Source organism: Talpa europaea (assembly GCF_964194135.1).
Source record: "Talpa europaea genome assembly, chromosome: 7".
Lineage (NCBI taxonomy): Eukaryota > Metazoa > Chordata > Mammalia > Eulipotyphla > Talpidae > Talpa > Talpa europaea.
The window spans coordinates 81,672,078-81,689,997 of NC_140074.1; the positions used below are offsets into that span (position 1 = coordinate 81,672,078).

The window sequence follows — 17,920 nt, forward strand, 5'->3', positions numbered from 1 at the left end:
TGATGGATATTTTGTAGTTTCAGGTTTCTGCCTCTGCCATGCCTTTCATGGACACTCAGTATAACCCATCTTGTTTTCTAAATGTTCTTTTCTTTTTTTAAAGAGTGAGGTAGATTTTTTTTTTAATTTATTTATACAAGAACTGGGGTACAGCCAGAGGCACGGGAGGGTGATAGAATTCACCAGAGACAGAGTGGGGAGCAGAACAGGCAGACGGACCGAAGACACTGCTGAGGGGAGCAGTGGGTGAGGCAGGAGAGGTCTGTGTGCCATGTGGGTTTCTCCCTGGCTGGCTGGGAATCGAACGCGTGCTGCAGACAGCTTTACAGGGCGGCACTCGACCCGCTGCGCCACCAGGGAGGCCCTTTCTAAATTTTCTTCTGCATTCTCAGTGTACTCAAAACTTGTATCTTTAAAAGGCACATATAGAAGTCCAAACATGAATGTGTAGAGGTCAACTTTTTATTTTCATATACTCACCTGTTAGACTTGAAGACAATTCCACATTGTGAAGTATCTAACAAGCATCCTTTTATAAATTTGATAGTTGATACAATTTTGAAATCTACCATGTATAAAGGGCTAAATGTCAAGATTCCTTTCCCATGTAAATGCAAGTACCTTGTCATCTATTAGCTATTCATCTTTATCATCTTACCTTTTGTTAGCGCTTAAATCAATAACAGGGTCCCAATACTACACTGTGCACAATTTGGTGAACTGTTGGTGCTGTTTGGTAGTGCCATCACTGAATGTGGTACTGACACTTAAATATCAAAGTTTCATAAAAGTTCTTTCATCTTGAACTGTGTAATCATGCATAAGAAAAGGTTCTCTGCATGTCACTCTTATGCCTCTGGAATTTCAACCCCATGCAACGTAGCTGGTTTTGAAGGTTGGTATCTTTTTTTTTTCAAGTTTTTTTTTTTTTTTTAATTTATTTATACAAGAGCTGGGGTACAGGCCAGAGGCACAGGAGAGTGAAAGAATTCACCCGAAACAGAGTGGGGAACAGGGCAGGCAGATTGACTGAAATATACTGCTGAGGGGCGAAGTGGGCGAGACTGGAGAGGTCTGCTGCGTCATGTGGGTATCTCCCTGGCTGGCTGGGAATCGAACCCATGCTGTAGAGGCTGTGGACAGCTTCACAGTGCTGCGTACAACCCACTGCACCACTGGGGAGGCCCCTGAGGTTGGTATCTTGAAATTTTTTTTGAAGATTTATGCTTATGAGAACTAGGGTGCAGGCCAGAGGTGCAGGGAGTGAGAGGATTCATCAGAGACACAGTGGGGAGCAGAACAGGCGGATCCACTGAAATACACTGCTGAGGGGAGCAGCAGGTAGACAGGGTTAACTCCTTGGCTGGGGATGGAACTCATTTTGCAGTGCCTGGCCATACCTTCACAGTGCTGTGCCTTTAATCCCTGCGCCACCAGGGAGGCCCTTGTTTTGAATTTTCTTTACTTGCCTTTCTTTCTAGTAGCACTAACTGAACCTTTTCATTATCAACATCACAGTCTTAAAGAACCTTTGAAGGCAACATCACAGTTCTTCACAGTACATGGTGGTTCTGCATGTGATTTTAACCTATTCAGGTTTTTCCTTCCTCTTCAACATTGTGATGTTTCTCTCCCATCTTGAATGGTTGTATTATCCAAATGCTGACTAGTTGTGTTATTAGACATTACAGATTTTCCTCTTAACAGCTCCAGTACCTTTTATTCCTATTTCTGTTCAAGGAATGGAAATGGTAATGAAAACCATTGTAATGTAACATTTATTTTTGTCAGTATAATGTTTGTGACATTCTGCTGAGCATTTTCAAAAGAAGAAGTCATATTGCCAGGCAACAGAAAGGTTTTCTTTTGTAACTTCAGACAAATGGCTGCTGGTTTACTGGTAGGGGAGACCTCGTGGTTCAGGACTTGACACCCATTAAAATCTCCCACACATCATAGTTACTGGACATTGATTCAAGGAAAACATGGACTTAGTTTTAGGGGGAGTTAGATGCCTGGAATTCCCCTTCATGGCAGCTATTTGACTGACTGAACCACTATGTGGTAGGAGAGTCACCCCACCATTCTCATTTATCCCAAACAAGCCAGAACAGCATTTGTTTTAATAGCTACTTAATCCAGTTCCTCCTTTGAAACTCCTTTATTGAATGACCCAGCCACATCCAACCAAATACCCAGTGCTACATTAATACACCATCTTCAACTTCTTGCCTTCTGTGCATTTTTCTAACTGTACGGCTCTTCCTCAATATAGTTAATATAAATCCCACCTTTCTGCTAAGATTTGAACCCTGACCAATCTACCTAATTATGCACCATTTGAAAGCACTAGGCTACAGAGGCAAAGTAGGGTTATCAGCAACACAGTCACAATTAATGGACAGTAAAATACTATTATTGTCTTAATCCTGTAAACCAAAAATACAAATAAATGTTATGGGCTACTTGAAACAAGATTTTACTAAGCATGGATATCTTTGACAGCACCAGATTTCAGGAGCCTTTTGATAGGGACCAACATCTTAATGGTTGTTTTGAACTGGACTAAATATCAAGTAATCAGGTATTTCACCTGGCTACAGTAGCATCCTAGTTATTCTCCTACGTAGAGCCTCTTCTCGCCCAAATTCTTAAAGCCATATAGCTCAATGAAAACCACAAATTGGCTTGTGTCATATATGCAGTAAATCTCCTAAAACTTCCAAATGCTTGATATTCAAACCCTTAAAATGGCATATAAATCCCTCAGTTCATGTCACCATCTGAGCCCCAGCTAAGACCTTAGGCAGCACTAAGGTTAGTGAAATTAGTTTAACAGTCTAATGAAAAGGAATACTTAAATGCACAGTGAATCTGGGACGCAGAAAGGGGCGCTCATCTCTTAATACACAGCAACATGTATAGAGACAACAGAACAACTAAACTCAATTCTTCAGATGTATTCCTTTTCTAAGTACTGCTGACTTTACAAATATTTAAACTTTTCATTTAAAAGAAAAATCCGGGCCTCCCTGGTGGCGCAGTGCTTCGTCTCCGTGCTATCAAGCTATGAGTTTGATCCCTACCAGAGAGCTGACCCACATGGCACAGACCTCCTCTCACCCTCTGCTCCCCTCAGCAATGCATTTCAGTAGATCTGCCTTTCTACTTCCTACTCTGTCTCTGGTGAATCCTCTCATTCCCGGCCCCACCTCTGGCCTACACCCCAGTTGTTCTATGCATAAACAAATCTTAGGGGAAAAAAAAGAGAAAAAGCCCACAACCAAAGATGGATACCTGTTAGCTTAACTAGTACTGACATTACTAACTTCTTACTAGTCCAGGTGAGCATACTTTTTCTGGATCCTTACCAAGCCAAAATTTTTGTGCACACACTAACAATGCATAATAAAAAACAAAAACAAAAAAGCAGAATACAGCTTTTATATTATTGAACTTTATGTACAAAATCATTTGATTTCAAATAAACATTTAATGTAAAAACAAACGTTCTTTTAAACTGAATTTTTTTTACATCTATTGTACCATTCAAATGCTTTATCATCTTACATGATTTCTTCAAAATCTTTTATCAAGGGTACATATAGAAAAGCATTTTTTTTTATAAATAGAAACAAAGGGATTTTTTCAGCTTTTATTATAAGATGACATAAAAAGTTTACTCAACAGAAGTAATTTCATTACTATTTGGGGGAGGGAATCACCAACTTTTTGTGCAAACAATGCTAGCCTTCTTTTAAGCATTAAGAGCATAACTGCTTAAGAAATGACATAAGCAATAATTCTACACCTACATCTCCCCTAAAATAATCTATTTTTTTTTTTTTTAAAAACAAATGTGCACAGCTTTAGCAAATTAAAGCCCGAGAGAAATGCTGGAGATCCACTATCCAAAGGCATGATCAGAGTTTGTTTAACTCATCATTTGGAGAGCTTACTAATCAAGGAGTCTGTAATGAAAGCTGCAGTTTCCCTCTTTCCTATTTTTTTTAAAACACAAAAATCAATGACTAAGAACTTAATACTGGATGACAAATCACATCCACACTATTAGTTAAATAGCCTCACAGTTAAACACATCTTAAAGACCAATCAAATCAGTATTTACATTTTATAAATTTCTGAAAACACCATTAGAAAGCTTATATATCCCTTCATTAAACAAAATAGGGAACTGCATCTGATGGTGGTGGAATGAAATAAAAAATTAAAAATACCTGTATTTACAGCAGCATTGATCCTTTATAAATAAAGAATATGAAAATGCAATTATCTTTAAGGATAATAAAAAATTGAGGTGATGTTACTCAACCACAGTGCTTGGAGTTGGAATATAAATCTATTGGTGCTTGTTAATGTGCCAGTAGTGAAACCACTTTCTGTTGGAGAAAATCCAACCGCAATTATGTGCATAAAACACATACAACACAGGGCAAAATTGCTCAAAACAATTCAAGTCAGCTTATTTGTATTGGATATTCTAATCATGAAATACATTACAAAGACATCCTTGCAAAGAAAAAAAAAGTCAACATTTCTGGTTCATTTTTATAGAGTATTTCCTCCCTTGAAAGTGGCATCTTAAAAATCTCTAACTCGTTCTTCCCTTGGTTTACAATCCTAATGAAAAGAAGTGGAATTTTCCACATGATTACCTAATTGGAAAAAAAAAAAAACAAAAACAGTAACAGCAAAATGTTCAAGTTAAAAAAAATATATACTGGGTGAGCAATGCACTAAAATTATCCACGTAAAAACAAATGGTCAATAACTTTATAAACCAGTATGACATTTCACTGTCAACAATGTGAAAAATTAACATCTGTTCTCAAACAGGCATGAGATGAAGAAGTGCTATTTTAAAGTTGTGAAATGTACTTTTGTAATGTAAAATATATTATGTCGTAATTTTTCATTCAAAATTGATAAATGATTTCAAACTCAAGGATTAAGGTTTGATTGCTAATAGTAATGCAACATAATTTCACAAAAATTTTCAGATTTTAAAAAGGGAATCACATTCCAATTTTCCTACCCCCAGAAAATGTCTCACAATTAACAAGTAAAAAAATAGCCAGTCACAAATGCAGAAACCATTAAAATTTAAATGATATAATTTCTAGATTATCATTCAATATATTTCATAAAACAACTGTTGAATAAAAAATTTTCTTTGAAGTGTTGTTTTTCATGCTCAAACTACAGAATCTTAATAACATCAACAGAACTCATATTACACATTTATGTGATGCTGCATAATGAAGTGAAGTAGAACCCTGATACAAACATCCTCGTTGAAATCATTTACTTCATCTGGCAGTGCCTGTTTGGAACCTATGATTTAAAACAAAAACAAAACTTCCTAGAGGCTGAATTCCCTAGAATGTAGTTTCAGTGTTTGTCCATCATGGGGTGGGGGAGGGGGCGTTAGGCCTTTTCAGAGTTTTTGTTTTTTGCTCTGTTTTGAAACCCCTGAGACACCATCTGTTTCCAAAGCTTTCTCTTTTGAGTTAATTTCACTAAATCCATTTGCTGTCCCATTTTGTTCTTCAGTGTTTTCTTCATTTGTAGGGGAAGCTGATTCTCCTTTTTCTAATTTTTGCTGCATTTCACGGAGCTTAGTAACAGCTTTATCTATTGACATTATGCTAATAAGATTAAAGTCATGCATGCTGACTAGATGAAGCATGAAGTTTCGACATAAATTCTTCTTAATTATTTTCTGTCCATAGTTTTCTACAAACAGCATACAGGCATGATTCATTTGATTGTCAGCAATAAACCTATTTAATAAAAACAACACAAAACATCAATAACAAAGCATTTTCTTATAACCATTATAGTAAAGACTATATCCAAATACAGTAAACGATAATTTAACAAACAATAAAAGTACTGTGAAGCTGAGAATTATTCACCTGAATGTGCTTACCATTTCGGAAATTTAAAGACTTAACTTAAACAGATGTCACTCATTTCCTAATGAAAACATAAGGCAATATTAAAAATATAAATAACTACATATAGACACTAACTATTCCCTCTGTTCTTTTCCTTGATCTTGACAAACTTTCCTATTTTAGAAGCAATTTTCCCTCACATTTTCAGTTTGTAACAGGGTGGGTCGTGGGGACCACCCTGTTACAAGTTCATGGTAAACCTTTGAAAAAAATGAAGATGCCATAACAAATACAGCCTGTGAGGTTGTGGTGGTAGAAAGTGATAGAGCACATTTATAAGAATACAATTTGAGAGGACCAAATTAAACCAAGTAGGATTTGCAAATTTTTAAAGATCCAATCAGTTTACCCAACTACCAGTCACTTTACATTGCCATCACATAATGAACTACAATAGTTGTTATGCTAACAACTGGCTCAAAGAATTAAAATGGAACTGAATAAAGTAAGCTGAATAACACTGTATTTGAAAGTGGCTTTTCAGGACGCTAAAAAAGATTTAACCCAAATACCCTTAACTCATAACTGAGTTTAATGACTGGGAATATTTTCTTTAAAAGGGTAGATAGGGGCCTCCCTGGTGACACAGCGGTTGAGTGCTGGGTTGAGAAGCTGCCGGCAGCCTCTGCAGCGCCGGTTCGATCCCCGGCTGCTCCCCGGCCACTGGAGGAGGGTCCCACATGGCGCGCAGACCTCTCCTGCCGCCCGCTGCTCCCCTCAGCAGTGTGCTTCCGTCCTTCTGCCTGCTCTGCTCCCCACTCTGGCTCTGGTGAATTCTCTCACCCTCCCGCACTTCTGACTGTACCCAGTGCTTGTATAAACAAATAAATCAAAAAAAAAAAAAAAGGCTAGATAGATTGGAGTCTGCTGCTCCATGTGGGTTGCTCCCTGGCTGGGGATAGAACTCATGCTGCAGTGGCTGCGGACAGTTTCATAGGTTGTGTCTTAACCCCTTGCGCCACCATAGAGCTTCCACATGATCCAGCAATTCCACTCCTAGGTATTTACCCAAAGGACACAGAAACATCAATTCCAAAGAGCACCTGCACCCCTATGTTTATAGCAGCACTGTTTACAATAGCTAAGCTTTGGAAACAGCCCAAATGCCCAAAAATAGATGACCGGATCAAGAAGATGTGGTACATATACACCATGGAATATTACTCAGCATTCAAAAAAGATAAACACATGCAATTTGCAGCAACATGGATGGCGCTGGAAGGGATCATGCTCAGCGAAATAAGCCAGAAAGAAAAAGAAAAATACCGGATGGTCTCACTCATAGCAGGAATCTAGAAAACTTAAATAAGGGACCAGGAAAATGAATAACTATAAGAAAGTGAAAATCAAAATCAACAAACAACTATGAACCAGAGACACTCTAAAGGGGGGTAGGGGGCAGGAGGGGAGGGATTGGGGTCAAAATAAGGGGGTTGCAATTGTATGGGGAATATAAAAATAAAATTTATTTAAAAAAATAATTATTTAACAACAACAAAAAAAGGCTAGATAGCAACTATTTTAGGCTTTGCAAACCATGTGATGTTTGTTATCTTCCTCTTTTTTTTCCTTTTTCACAACCCAGTAATGTAAAGACTATTCTTAGCTCAAGGCAGTATACAAAAAAGTCTGTGGGCAATGTACCCCAACTAGCCCTTATGCTATTTACTCCCCAAGGGTAATGAAACAGCGTGTCACCTCCCACTTAATTTCACTTGTTGTAAATGAAAATAAAAAACAAAACTTTTGATAGCTGTGTTATAGAAGCCTTAAGTGAGGATCTAATAATAATGAAGGCAGACAAAAATCTGTGTTTTAACAGATAAATAGATCACAGAGGGAAGGAGATAGATCTGCAGGAAAAACAATGCTCAGCAACATATTTTTTTGCCACAAAGACATAAGTAGAATAAGGACTAGTACACTTTGGTCTATATGAAATGGCAACAAACAAGAAGTCAAAATAGATGTTCTATTCTAAATAACTAAGCGATTAAAAAATTATGGCAGTAACTGTGGCAAGTAATTTTCAGGATTTCCAGACATCTAGCTACATGGCATATTATTTCTGTATTCTCTGGCAATAAATGAAAAAATATGTCAAACAAAGTAAAATGTTAATAAAAATAAAAACACAGCTACCACGTTCCTTATGTTGAGCATCACTTTCTTCCCCCAAAGAACAGGTTTATTAAAAAGGAAGACAAATGGATGTTTACACAATGGGAAAAAAGAGCTGCCTTCACCCTTTCTCTTTATGCAATTATAATACTTTATGAAGGAATTTAAGGCACATCATTTAGAGAATATTAAGCAGCAAAAATAGCAGAAATTAAATAGAATATTTAAACTACTATCCTACCCATGCTTCATGACATGGAGATTCCAGAGTTTCATCACTTCTTTCTCTCCTTCATTAACATCAGAAAATTCTTCAATTTGCTTAAGGAAAAAAAAAATCTATTAAATGCAGAATATAATTGGCATTTTTAAGAAAAGTTGTGAGAGAATGCCAAAAACAAAACTTCCATCAGTTCATAACTTTTTAAATGACAATTAAAAACTGGATTTCTGAACTCCTTAAAGTTTCTTTACATTAAATTTAAAGTTTAATTTATGTCAAACAATAGTTTTCAAATAAAAATCATTTAATCATAAAATTCTAAAGTAACTGTCAATGATGATAGTGATAACAATAATAATTACTGTAATGGTTTTTTCTCTTAGCCATTCAGGATCTTTTTCATCTTCACTATCAACTTCCATTTCTTGTGGACGGAGAGGTAAGCAAGTGTCACTATGGAAATACAGACGATTGTGTCCACTACTGTACGTTCGTTGCTGTTCCACTTCTCCATCTTCAGATTCAAGAAATTCGGACATGCTTGCTTTCGTTCGCTTTGGCCTAATAAAAAGAGATGTTGAGGTAACATGGAATTTACATAAATGACATCTAATTTTATGATTATGAGTTTAACTCTAATAATTTGCAATATTACCATTTTATAAGACTAACCACAAAGCAACTGCATTTGAGGTAATCCTTTCTAAAAACCAATTATAAAGTTAATTATTTTTGCATATGTGAAATGGGTCTATTACATATCAACTTAAAAGCCAGTATTTTGAAGATAAAACTGTCTTTCTGGGTGTGAAAAATGAAGGAATTTTAAGAAAGAGAAGTATTGTTTAAAAAAGAGAAAAGGGGGCCTCCCTGGTGGTGCAGGGTTTAAAGTCTCAGCACTAATAAGCTATCATCAGCCACTGTGGCACTGCATGAGTTCAATCCCAGGTCACAGAGCTGACCCACACGGCAGATACCTCTCCTGTCTTGCCTGTTGCTCTCCTCAGCAGTGTATTTCAATAGATCTGCCTGTTCTGCTTGCCATGCTGTCTCTGGTGAATCTTCTCACCTCCCGCACCTTTGACCTACACCCCAGTTCTTGTATGTGTAAATAAATAATTTTTTTTTTTTTAAGGGAGAAAAGTGCTGGTTAGGGCACTTTAAGTTAAAATAGGAATATGCATGCATGAGTCCTAAAATTGTGTACCCAAACACATTCTGTATATCCATAAATCCCTTTTAACTTTAATCTTGCAGTCAGTCTGCTATTATGAATACACCACTGTGACTATAAAGCCTAACGGGAAGAGAACCAGTCCCACATGATGACCAAAAGGATAGTGTCATGTGGAATGTTAAGTGATGGGGTTGAGTTCTTTACATTCCTATCACCCAGTTTCTTTATATTTCAGATCCCATTCTTGAAGGGTTCTACTTAGGTATTCATAGAGAAATTTCCACTGGGAAAATATTTTGACCCTCCCAACCATTGTAGCAGCAGTGACATTAACATTTAAAACACAGGAAAAACTGTGAGAAGGAACTGAGGAAAGTCTGGAAACATAGGAGCTGGGAAGGTTATAAGCAGTATACCACCTATTTATAGCTAATGGTGGAATAATGATTCCCCCCAAACAGCATCTCTGTCGGACTTCTTTGTCCCTTCATCATCAATAAAAATCAGAGAATAGGGCCTGGTGGCGCAAAGGATTAAGCACTGCACTGTTAAGCAATTCGCAGCCTCTGCAGTAGGAGTTCGTTCCCCGGCCGGCCAGGGAGCAACCCACATGGCGAGGCAGACTTCTCTTGTCTCGCCCGCTGCTCCCCTCAGCAGTGTATTTCAGTCAGTCTGCTGTTCTGTTCCCCACTCTGTCTCTGGTGAATCCTCTCACCACCTGCATCTCTGGCCTGTACCCCAGCTCTTGTATGCATAAATAAATGAATAAATCATTAAAAAAAATCAGAGAATAAACTTTGGTTGTATGAACTTTTTACCCACCTGCACACAAGAATGTGTGTGATAGGTGTTCTCTTTACTGGTCCATTACGACTAAAAGCAAACCCAGGCTGGCGATGAATATCCTGAGGGTTTCCCGCATAGGAGCCATCATAACACTCGTTGATAGAAACATCTATCCTAGCACCTTTTGGATGATACTGTAACAAAAATGGCAATGTGTTTAGGAAAAGAAAATTTATTAATTATCCTATCCTAAAATCTAGCCTTCAAATTTAGGTAATTAAAAAAGTACATGTGGGCAGCACTCCGTCTGCCCACCTGTGCCTATGCAGGTGCTTTCTTTCATCAACTCTCTCCTCTGCAGGGCAGCAGCCTCCTGCCTGCCCGTGACCTGTACATGCCAGGGCTTCTCCTCACTGACCTCCCCCAGTGGAGGCAGGTCTCCTCAAGGCCGCCAGCCTGCAACCACTTAGGCCTCTCAGCAAAACTGAGCAGGGGCAGCTCTTCCTGCCCGCTGGTTGTCTATGCAAGTGTCTTTTATTGTCCTATCACTTTTCTAATAAACCTGCTCTTTAAAAAAAAAAAAAAAAGTACATGTGAGTTACTGATGTTTCGAAAATTAAAACAAGCCAGATGTATGAACATGGTGAACATAGAGTTAGAAGATCTGGAATCAAAACTGATTTGTGTTAAAATCCTGGCTGTGCCATTTATTGGCTTAACTGTTGTCTGAGTGAGAATAAGGCAATTACCACTTAAAGAGTTTGTATGAGGAGTATTCAAGTCAACACAGATGCACTGTGCAAATATATGTAAGCTCTGAATACATTTTGTAATTCATACATACAACAAGCCATCAAATACAGCAGTTTTTGGTATTTTGTTAAAAGTACAATTTTTGAAAACCAGATTGTCTTGTAATACATATCTTATTGATGAGAAAGAAATGAATTTACTGGGGCCTCCTCCCCTGGTGGCGCAGGCGGTCGAGCACAGCGCTGTGAAGCTGTACGCAGCCTCTGCAGCGCCAGTTCGATCCCGGCTGGCAAGGGTCCCACATGGCGTGGCAGACCTCTCCTGTCTCGCCCGCTGCGTCCCCTCAGCAGTGTATTTTATCAGTCTGCCTGTTCTGTCCCCCCTCTTTCTCTAGTGAATCCTCTCACCCTCCCATGCATCTGGCCTGTACCCTGGTTCTTGTATGGATAAATAAATCTTTAAAAAAAAAAAAAAAGAAAGAAAAAAGAAATGAATTTACTTACAACATAATTAAAGATAAATCTGCTATGGCAGAGTTTAAGATGCTTGAGTAAACTATAAAGTTTGCGGCAGTTCAGAGTGCACCAAGGGCAATGCAGGTCATCTCGAGCTTCAGTTTGTTGTCTTGTATTATTGTTATAAAGGAACTTAAAAACAAACAAAAAATCAGCAAATCTCCAGCTTATATCTCAAGATATTGATTCAACATCATCTTTAAAAATAGATTAAACTTAAAAAAACTATATCAAGTTAGAGAAATTCCTTTCCTTTAAATATGCCAAAATATTTCATATAACCACACAAAACAGAGGCACTTTAAAAAAGACTTAAAAAAAATAAGGGTCAGCTATGCTTACCTGATAAAATATTCTTAATTTTTGCCGGTTTTCATTTGAAGTATCTTTTTCTTTTCTTGTTTGTAGATCTGTAGTCAATGATTCCTTAACAGCTGAAAATACATACTTTTGTATTTACTGAAAATACTTAGGTTCTAAAAAATACAATAATGTGTCTCATGAAAGTAACTAAACATTAAAGTTTTCACAAAATCTAAGTGTAGTGTTAAACACAATTTTTGGGGCTTCCCTGGTGGCGCAGCAGGTTGAGCGCCTGTGAAACTGTCCACAGCCTCTGCAGCGCGGGTTCAATTCCCAGCCAGCCAGGGAGAAACCCACCCATGGCACGGCAGACCTCTCCTGCCTCACCCACTGCCCCCCTCAGCAATGTCTTCAGTCTGCCTGCCTGTTCTGCTCCCTGCTCTGTCTCTGGTGAATTCTCTCACCCTCCCGTGCCTCTGACTATACCCCAGTTCTGGTATAAAGCAATCTTTAAAAAAACAAAACAAACAAACAAAAAAACCACTATTTTTGTCCTTACCTTCAAAGGATAATCATAGGAACAATCCCCCTTAACCAGCACCCGTAAGTAGGTATCAAGATCTTTGTTGAAAAGTTATTTTTTTCCCATAAAAATCACACACAAGTAACTGTATGTAATCCCTATGTTATTTTAAGCACTTCAAGGTCAAAGTGTGGTTTGGGCTAGTTTTTAGACTCCTAGTACACAGCAGTTAGCGACATCTACTAGTACTGGTTTAAAAGAAATTAAATTTAAAAAATGATAGTATTAATAATGATAGTACTAAAACCAAAAGATAAACACTGTTACTAATTTTGGTGTATTTCTTTTCAGACTTAAAAAAAATTTTTATTTCCTTTAACCTAACTATTCTGTATAAATTTTTTTCCCTCAGTTGCTTTGAAACTTATACCTAACCAGCCTCAGAATATTTTTAGAAGTGCCAATACCACAATTTACTTGAGAAATCTTTCTTCTAATGCCAACCCATTTTTCCTATCTCTTTATAATCTGATTTATATATAGACTCTCATGCAATGATTGGACATGAGTGGTCAATGTCAAAGACAGGTGTTTTAAGCTTTTTGCCTTCATTTAAAGACTTAGATAAAAAACACATGGATGCTCTCAGATCAAGAACAATGACCCTGTTAAGGCAGATACACTCAAGAACAGTGTAACCTAAACTGTAACTCAACAGAGTTCATTCCATTTGTAAATGTTCTCTTAAAAATATACTGCAGGGCCTCCCTGGTGGTGCGAGGGGTTAAGACGCAACCTTTGAAGCTATCAGCAGCCACTGTAGCATGAGTTAGATCCCCGGCCAGGGAGCTACCCATATGCGCAGCATACCTTTCCTAACTCACCCGCTGCTCCCCTCAGCAGTATATTTCAGTCAATCTGCCTGTTCTGTTCCCCATTCTGTCTCTGGTGAATCCTCTCACCTCCCACACCTCTGACCTATACCCTAGTTCTTGTATGCATAAATATATTTTTAAAAAAATATATATACCGTAAAATTTAACCTAGTAAAATTCATGTTATGATGATCCTCTTCCAACCCCAAAATTGTAAAAACATACTAAAATGGTAAATTCACCATTATAGCTTCAATTTCAAAACCTTAAAAGCATTCAAAACCAACTGTATTCTCATGAGTTTAAAGCAAATTTATTTGGTGAAAAAACTTGTCTTAAATCCACATAAGGCTATTTTGTAGTTGTTCCATAAGGAACCTAAACTATATGCTAAATTAAAAACTAAAACAAAATTTCCACATACAGGGGCCTCCCTGGTGGTGCAAGAGTTTAGGATGCAATCTGTGAGGCTGTCCGCAGCCATTGCAGCACAAGTTTGATCCCCGGCCGGCCAGGGAGGTGACCCACATGGTGAAGCAGACCTCTCCTGATTCACCCGCTGCTCCCCTCAGCAGTGTACTTTAGTCAATCTGCCTGTTCTGTTCCCTACTCTGTCTCTGGTGGGTTCTCTCACCCCCCCACACCTCTGGACTGTACCCCAGTTCTTATATGCATAAATAAATAAATCTTTAAAAAAAATTTCCACATACATCTGGCACAAAGGTTTTTATTTTTATTTTTGCAGACCAACTGGGGTGCAGGCCAGAGGTATGGGGGATGAGAGGACTCACCAGTGACAGAGTAGGGAGCAGAAAGACAGATTTCCTGAAATACACTGCTAAGGGAAGCAGTAGGCAAGACAGAAGACGTCTGCTGTACCATATGTGGGGTAGCTCCCTGGCCCAGGACTGAATGCAGGCCATGGTGAATAGCGCTGAGACTTAATCCCTAGGCCACCAGGGAGGTCCCTACAAAAGTTTTTAGATAAAGCACTGCTGATTAGCACTTCCACACAAACTTTACATTTAAAATAGGACAATCCGGGCCTCCCCAGTGGCGCAGCGGGTAGAGTGCTGCACTGTGAAGTTTTCTGCAGTCTCTGCAGCATGGGTTTGATCCCCAGCCGGCCAGGGAGATAACCACATGGTGAGGCAGACCTCTCCTGTCTCACCTGCTGCTCCCCTCAGCAGTGTTTTTGGTGTGTCTGCCTGTTCTGCTCCCCGCTCTGTCTGTGGTGAACCCTCTCCCCCTCCCACACCTCTGATCTGTACCCCAGTTCTTGTAGAGATAGATAAATCTTTAAAAAGAAAAGATTTTTAAAAAGTAAATAAAAATAAAATAGGAGAATCCTAATTTACCATGGCTTGTAGTTAGACTCAGTAATAAATGAAACTAAATTTCCCAGAGAATAGTTACATGGAGCAAAAGACAAATTAATATGAAGTCTAAGTTGTAACTCTACGAAGAATTATTCTGATAACCATTCTTACCGATAGTTTGAGTAGGTTTAACTGAACCAGGCTTGTTTTCTTGATGAAGACTCTCTGAATTCCTAGTAGCAAGAGGCTTGGCAATAGGAGCTGTAGATTTATCATTGGTTTCTCCTGTCCATCGAAGAGTGAACTGCAACGTAGGTCCCTGAGAAAATGTTTCAAATGGAGGCAGCCTCTTAAAACAAAACAAAAAAACCAACCAGAAAAAGTGAGGAGATATATAATGAATTGAAAAAAAATTATTATAAGTCAGTGTAGATTTGATTTATATCAACAGGTTTTTTTTTTTTCCCCTTGAAAACTCAAAATGCCTACAGGATGGTCAGACAAGTAAATTAAATGTATAGTATGTAGAGACTGTAATCCTGGGATATCTAATAGTGCCAGCCACTTATCAACAATAACGGTTGCCAAGTTTAAACACTGGTCCAGCATAGCCAGAATTTCAGATTTTTAAGTCAGAAATTCATGTTTTCATGAGAAATCTTACCAGTAGTATATGTTGATACCAATTAAAAAAATGTCTAACAACAAAACTGTAGCACTACTAGTCTACAATCTGTGTTCTTAGATGACCAATTATTTTATTTTTGTAAAATGAATAGTTGTGGAAATAATTAATTTTCCTTGACTCCTCTCAGCTTCACTGACAATTGCCCTTGCTTCTCTTCTTTGTGTGACATTGAACTATATTGCCTTTCTTCCTCCACCTCTATTCCATTAGAACTCTTCTCTTTGTCTCTTTAATTCCTAACTGATATGTAGCCACCTGTCCCAATGGCTTAACTGTTAGGCTGATGATCCCACACTGGTTCTCCATTCTTTATACTTAAGCTGTAAAACTGTAAAATTGTAATCCCCAATTGTCTCTTGGACATTGGCACTTGGATATCTATGTTACCTTGAAGTGAAGTATGTAAATCTAATACCATTTCTTTCCTTCCCATGTCAAACTATTTTTGTTCCTAATATTCTCATTTACTAGTGATTCTAAGCTAAAGATTTTAGAATTACATTTGACCCTTATTCATCCCATATATTTAACCCTTTGCACTCCGCTGTCCCCTCTCAGGGGACATAGGAATTCTAGCATATCACTCAGACGTCCCCTCTCAGGGAACAATGCAATTTATTAGTGATTACGGGGAATTGAGGTTATTTCAACGCAACTTTTTGAGACATGCATGTTTCCCTGAAGTTTTATCTTGAAATGGCACAAGGAATTAAATCAAAATATCGTAAAATGGTTCGGAGTGCAAAGGGATATTATGTATGTATGTATGTATATATATATATATATATATATATATATATATATAAATAAATCAAGTATAGATTCTTGCTGCCTTATTAGTTATCATAGTATCTCAACTGCTCTTCATGCTTCTGATTTTTACTTCTCAGTCCATATACAGGAGGCCAAATAATCTCCTCAAAGACTACTTTCATGCTATTTTCCCTTTGTAGAAACCTTTAGTGGGTTCCTATTTATTTGACTACCTTTTAGGCCTAAGCTCCTTCTACAGCTTTATAAAAATCCTTTTAAAAATATAAACTGTAGACAGGAATGAGGTAAAAATGTGATAAACTGGTTATGATACATGAAGTCTCTATCGAGGAATGCATCTTACAAAAGTACTTGCAATACAAAAATATACCTAAAAAAAGTATATTCACGACATCATTTTTGAACATGTAAAAAAAATAAAATAACTGAATCATCCATTAGAATGGCATTAGTTTAGTAAATTATGGAACACATACTGAAAATGCCAGTTTTTAAAAAGAAGCAAATTTTTATGGTCTGACTTAAAGGGATGCCAACTTTTTATTGTTTCAGACAATTTCTTGGGAAAAAACAACTCATAAATGTAATCCTTAGTTCCTCACAGGTTAATTTAATAACCCTTTGCACTCCGCTGTCCCCTCTCAGGGGATATTGGTAGCCAATGTCCAGAATGGTTCGGAGTGCAAAGGGTTAAACTTTAAATAAGAAATTGAAAACATAAAAATAAATACCTATAGAAAATTCAAACCCTGTAGATATTTGAAACAAAAATATTTGCAAACCTATCACCTAGAGGCAATCACTATTATTAATTTTAGAAAATGTGGAAGTATGTATACTAGTCTGCAAATATTAAATATCATGGAAAACTTTCTGCCAAAGTACTGTCCTATCTGATGGCTATCTCTTGAGATTTAAAGTATTTCCAATTTTTCACTATTTAAAACATCTTGATAAGACTTGCTAATATATCTTTTCAATCAACCAGTTACTACCTTGTGATAAAACTAGAGATATGGAATTGTTAATGACTACAAATACAATTAAACTTTTTATCCATATGCCAGTCAACTCTCCAGTAAGGTTGTACCAACTTATTCTTGCATATAGTCTGTTATAGTTACTTAATGATGTTTAGTGAACACTGGATTGGTGGTCCAATAGGTTTTACCATATAGCTTAGACGTGTAGTAAGCTATACCATGTGGGCTTGTGTAATTAATTTCTATGACATTCACACAACAATGCAATCACCCAACGATGCATTTCTCAGACCATACCCGTCATTAATCATCTCATCACTGAATGTTCTCACATCTCCAATTAGAAACTGTCATCTTTTTTAATCATTGCCGAATTAACAGTCAAAAGCAGAACCTCCGATTTTGTTTTCATGTCTTTTTATAATAAGGTTAAGTATCTAAGTATGCTGGCTATATTTATTGCTTTAAGAACTACCTGCTTGTTTTTTTAGCCATTTTTAAAATTAGATTGTTGACACTTTTGTCACTGACTCATAAAACTATGTATTCATATTAGCCTTCTATATGTGGAAAATATATTTTTCCAATCCATCATGTTTTTAGTTTTTTTAGGATACGACTCATGTTAATCAACTGTTTTATTTTATGCTTTTGCATATTTCTACCTTTTGCATATTACTTAAAAAGGCCCTTCCTCACAGGAAGAATTATATTAATATTCACCTATATTTGTTCCTGAAACTATGTAGTGTTAATCTTACATGTACATTTATGTGCCTTCTGGAATTTATTGGGTCGAAGTTTATTTCCAGATGGCTAGAAGCCACTTCTGTCACAATTAATGAACAGTCTATGTTTCCCATAAAGTCCAAACACCATTTTTATCATAGGCTAAATTC

The 17,920-nt window shown here is 37.3% G+C and overlaps 1 protein-coding gene across 2 annotated transcripts in view; it reads right to left on the bottom strand.

Moving 5' to 3' along the window:
* Positions 1 to 5,458: 5,458 nt before the first annotated feature.
* The window catches only part of SUZ12 (SUZ12 polycomb repressive complex 2 subunit), a gene marked incomplete at both ends in the record, with an annotated part of 42,450 nt that continues 29,988 nt past the window's right edge, over positions 5,459 to 17,920 (bottom strand). For both annotated transcript variants that reach the window (XM_084237520.1, XM_084237519.1), the window contains 7 exons: positions 5,459 to 5,804; positions 8,344 to 8,423; positions 8,688 to 8,886; positions 10,325 to 10,482; positions 11,545 to 11,688; positions 11,899 to 11,990; positions 14,748 to 14,925. In XM_084237520.1, the coding sequence (XP_084093646.1) occupies positions 5,459 to 5,804; positions 8,344 to 8,423; positions 8,688 to 8,886; positions 10,325 to 10,482; positions 11,545 to 11,688; positions 11,899 to 11,990; positions 14,748 to 14,925 (1,197 nt within the window). The remainder of the gene's footprint in view (positions 5,805 to 8,343; positions 8,424 to 8,687; positions 8,887 to 10,324; positions 10,483 to 11,544; positions 11,689 to 11,898; positions 11,991 to 14,747; positions 14,926 to 17,920) is intronic.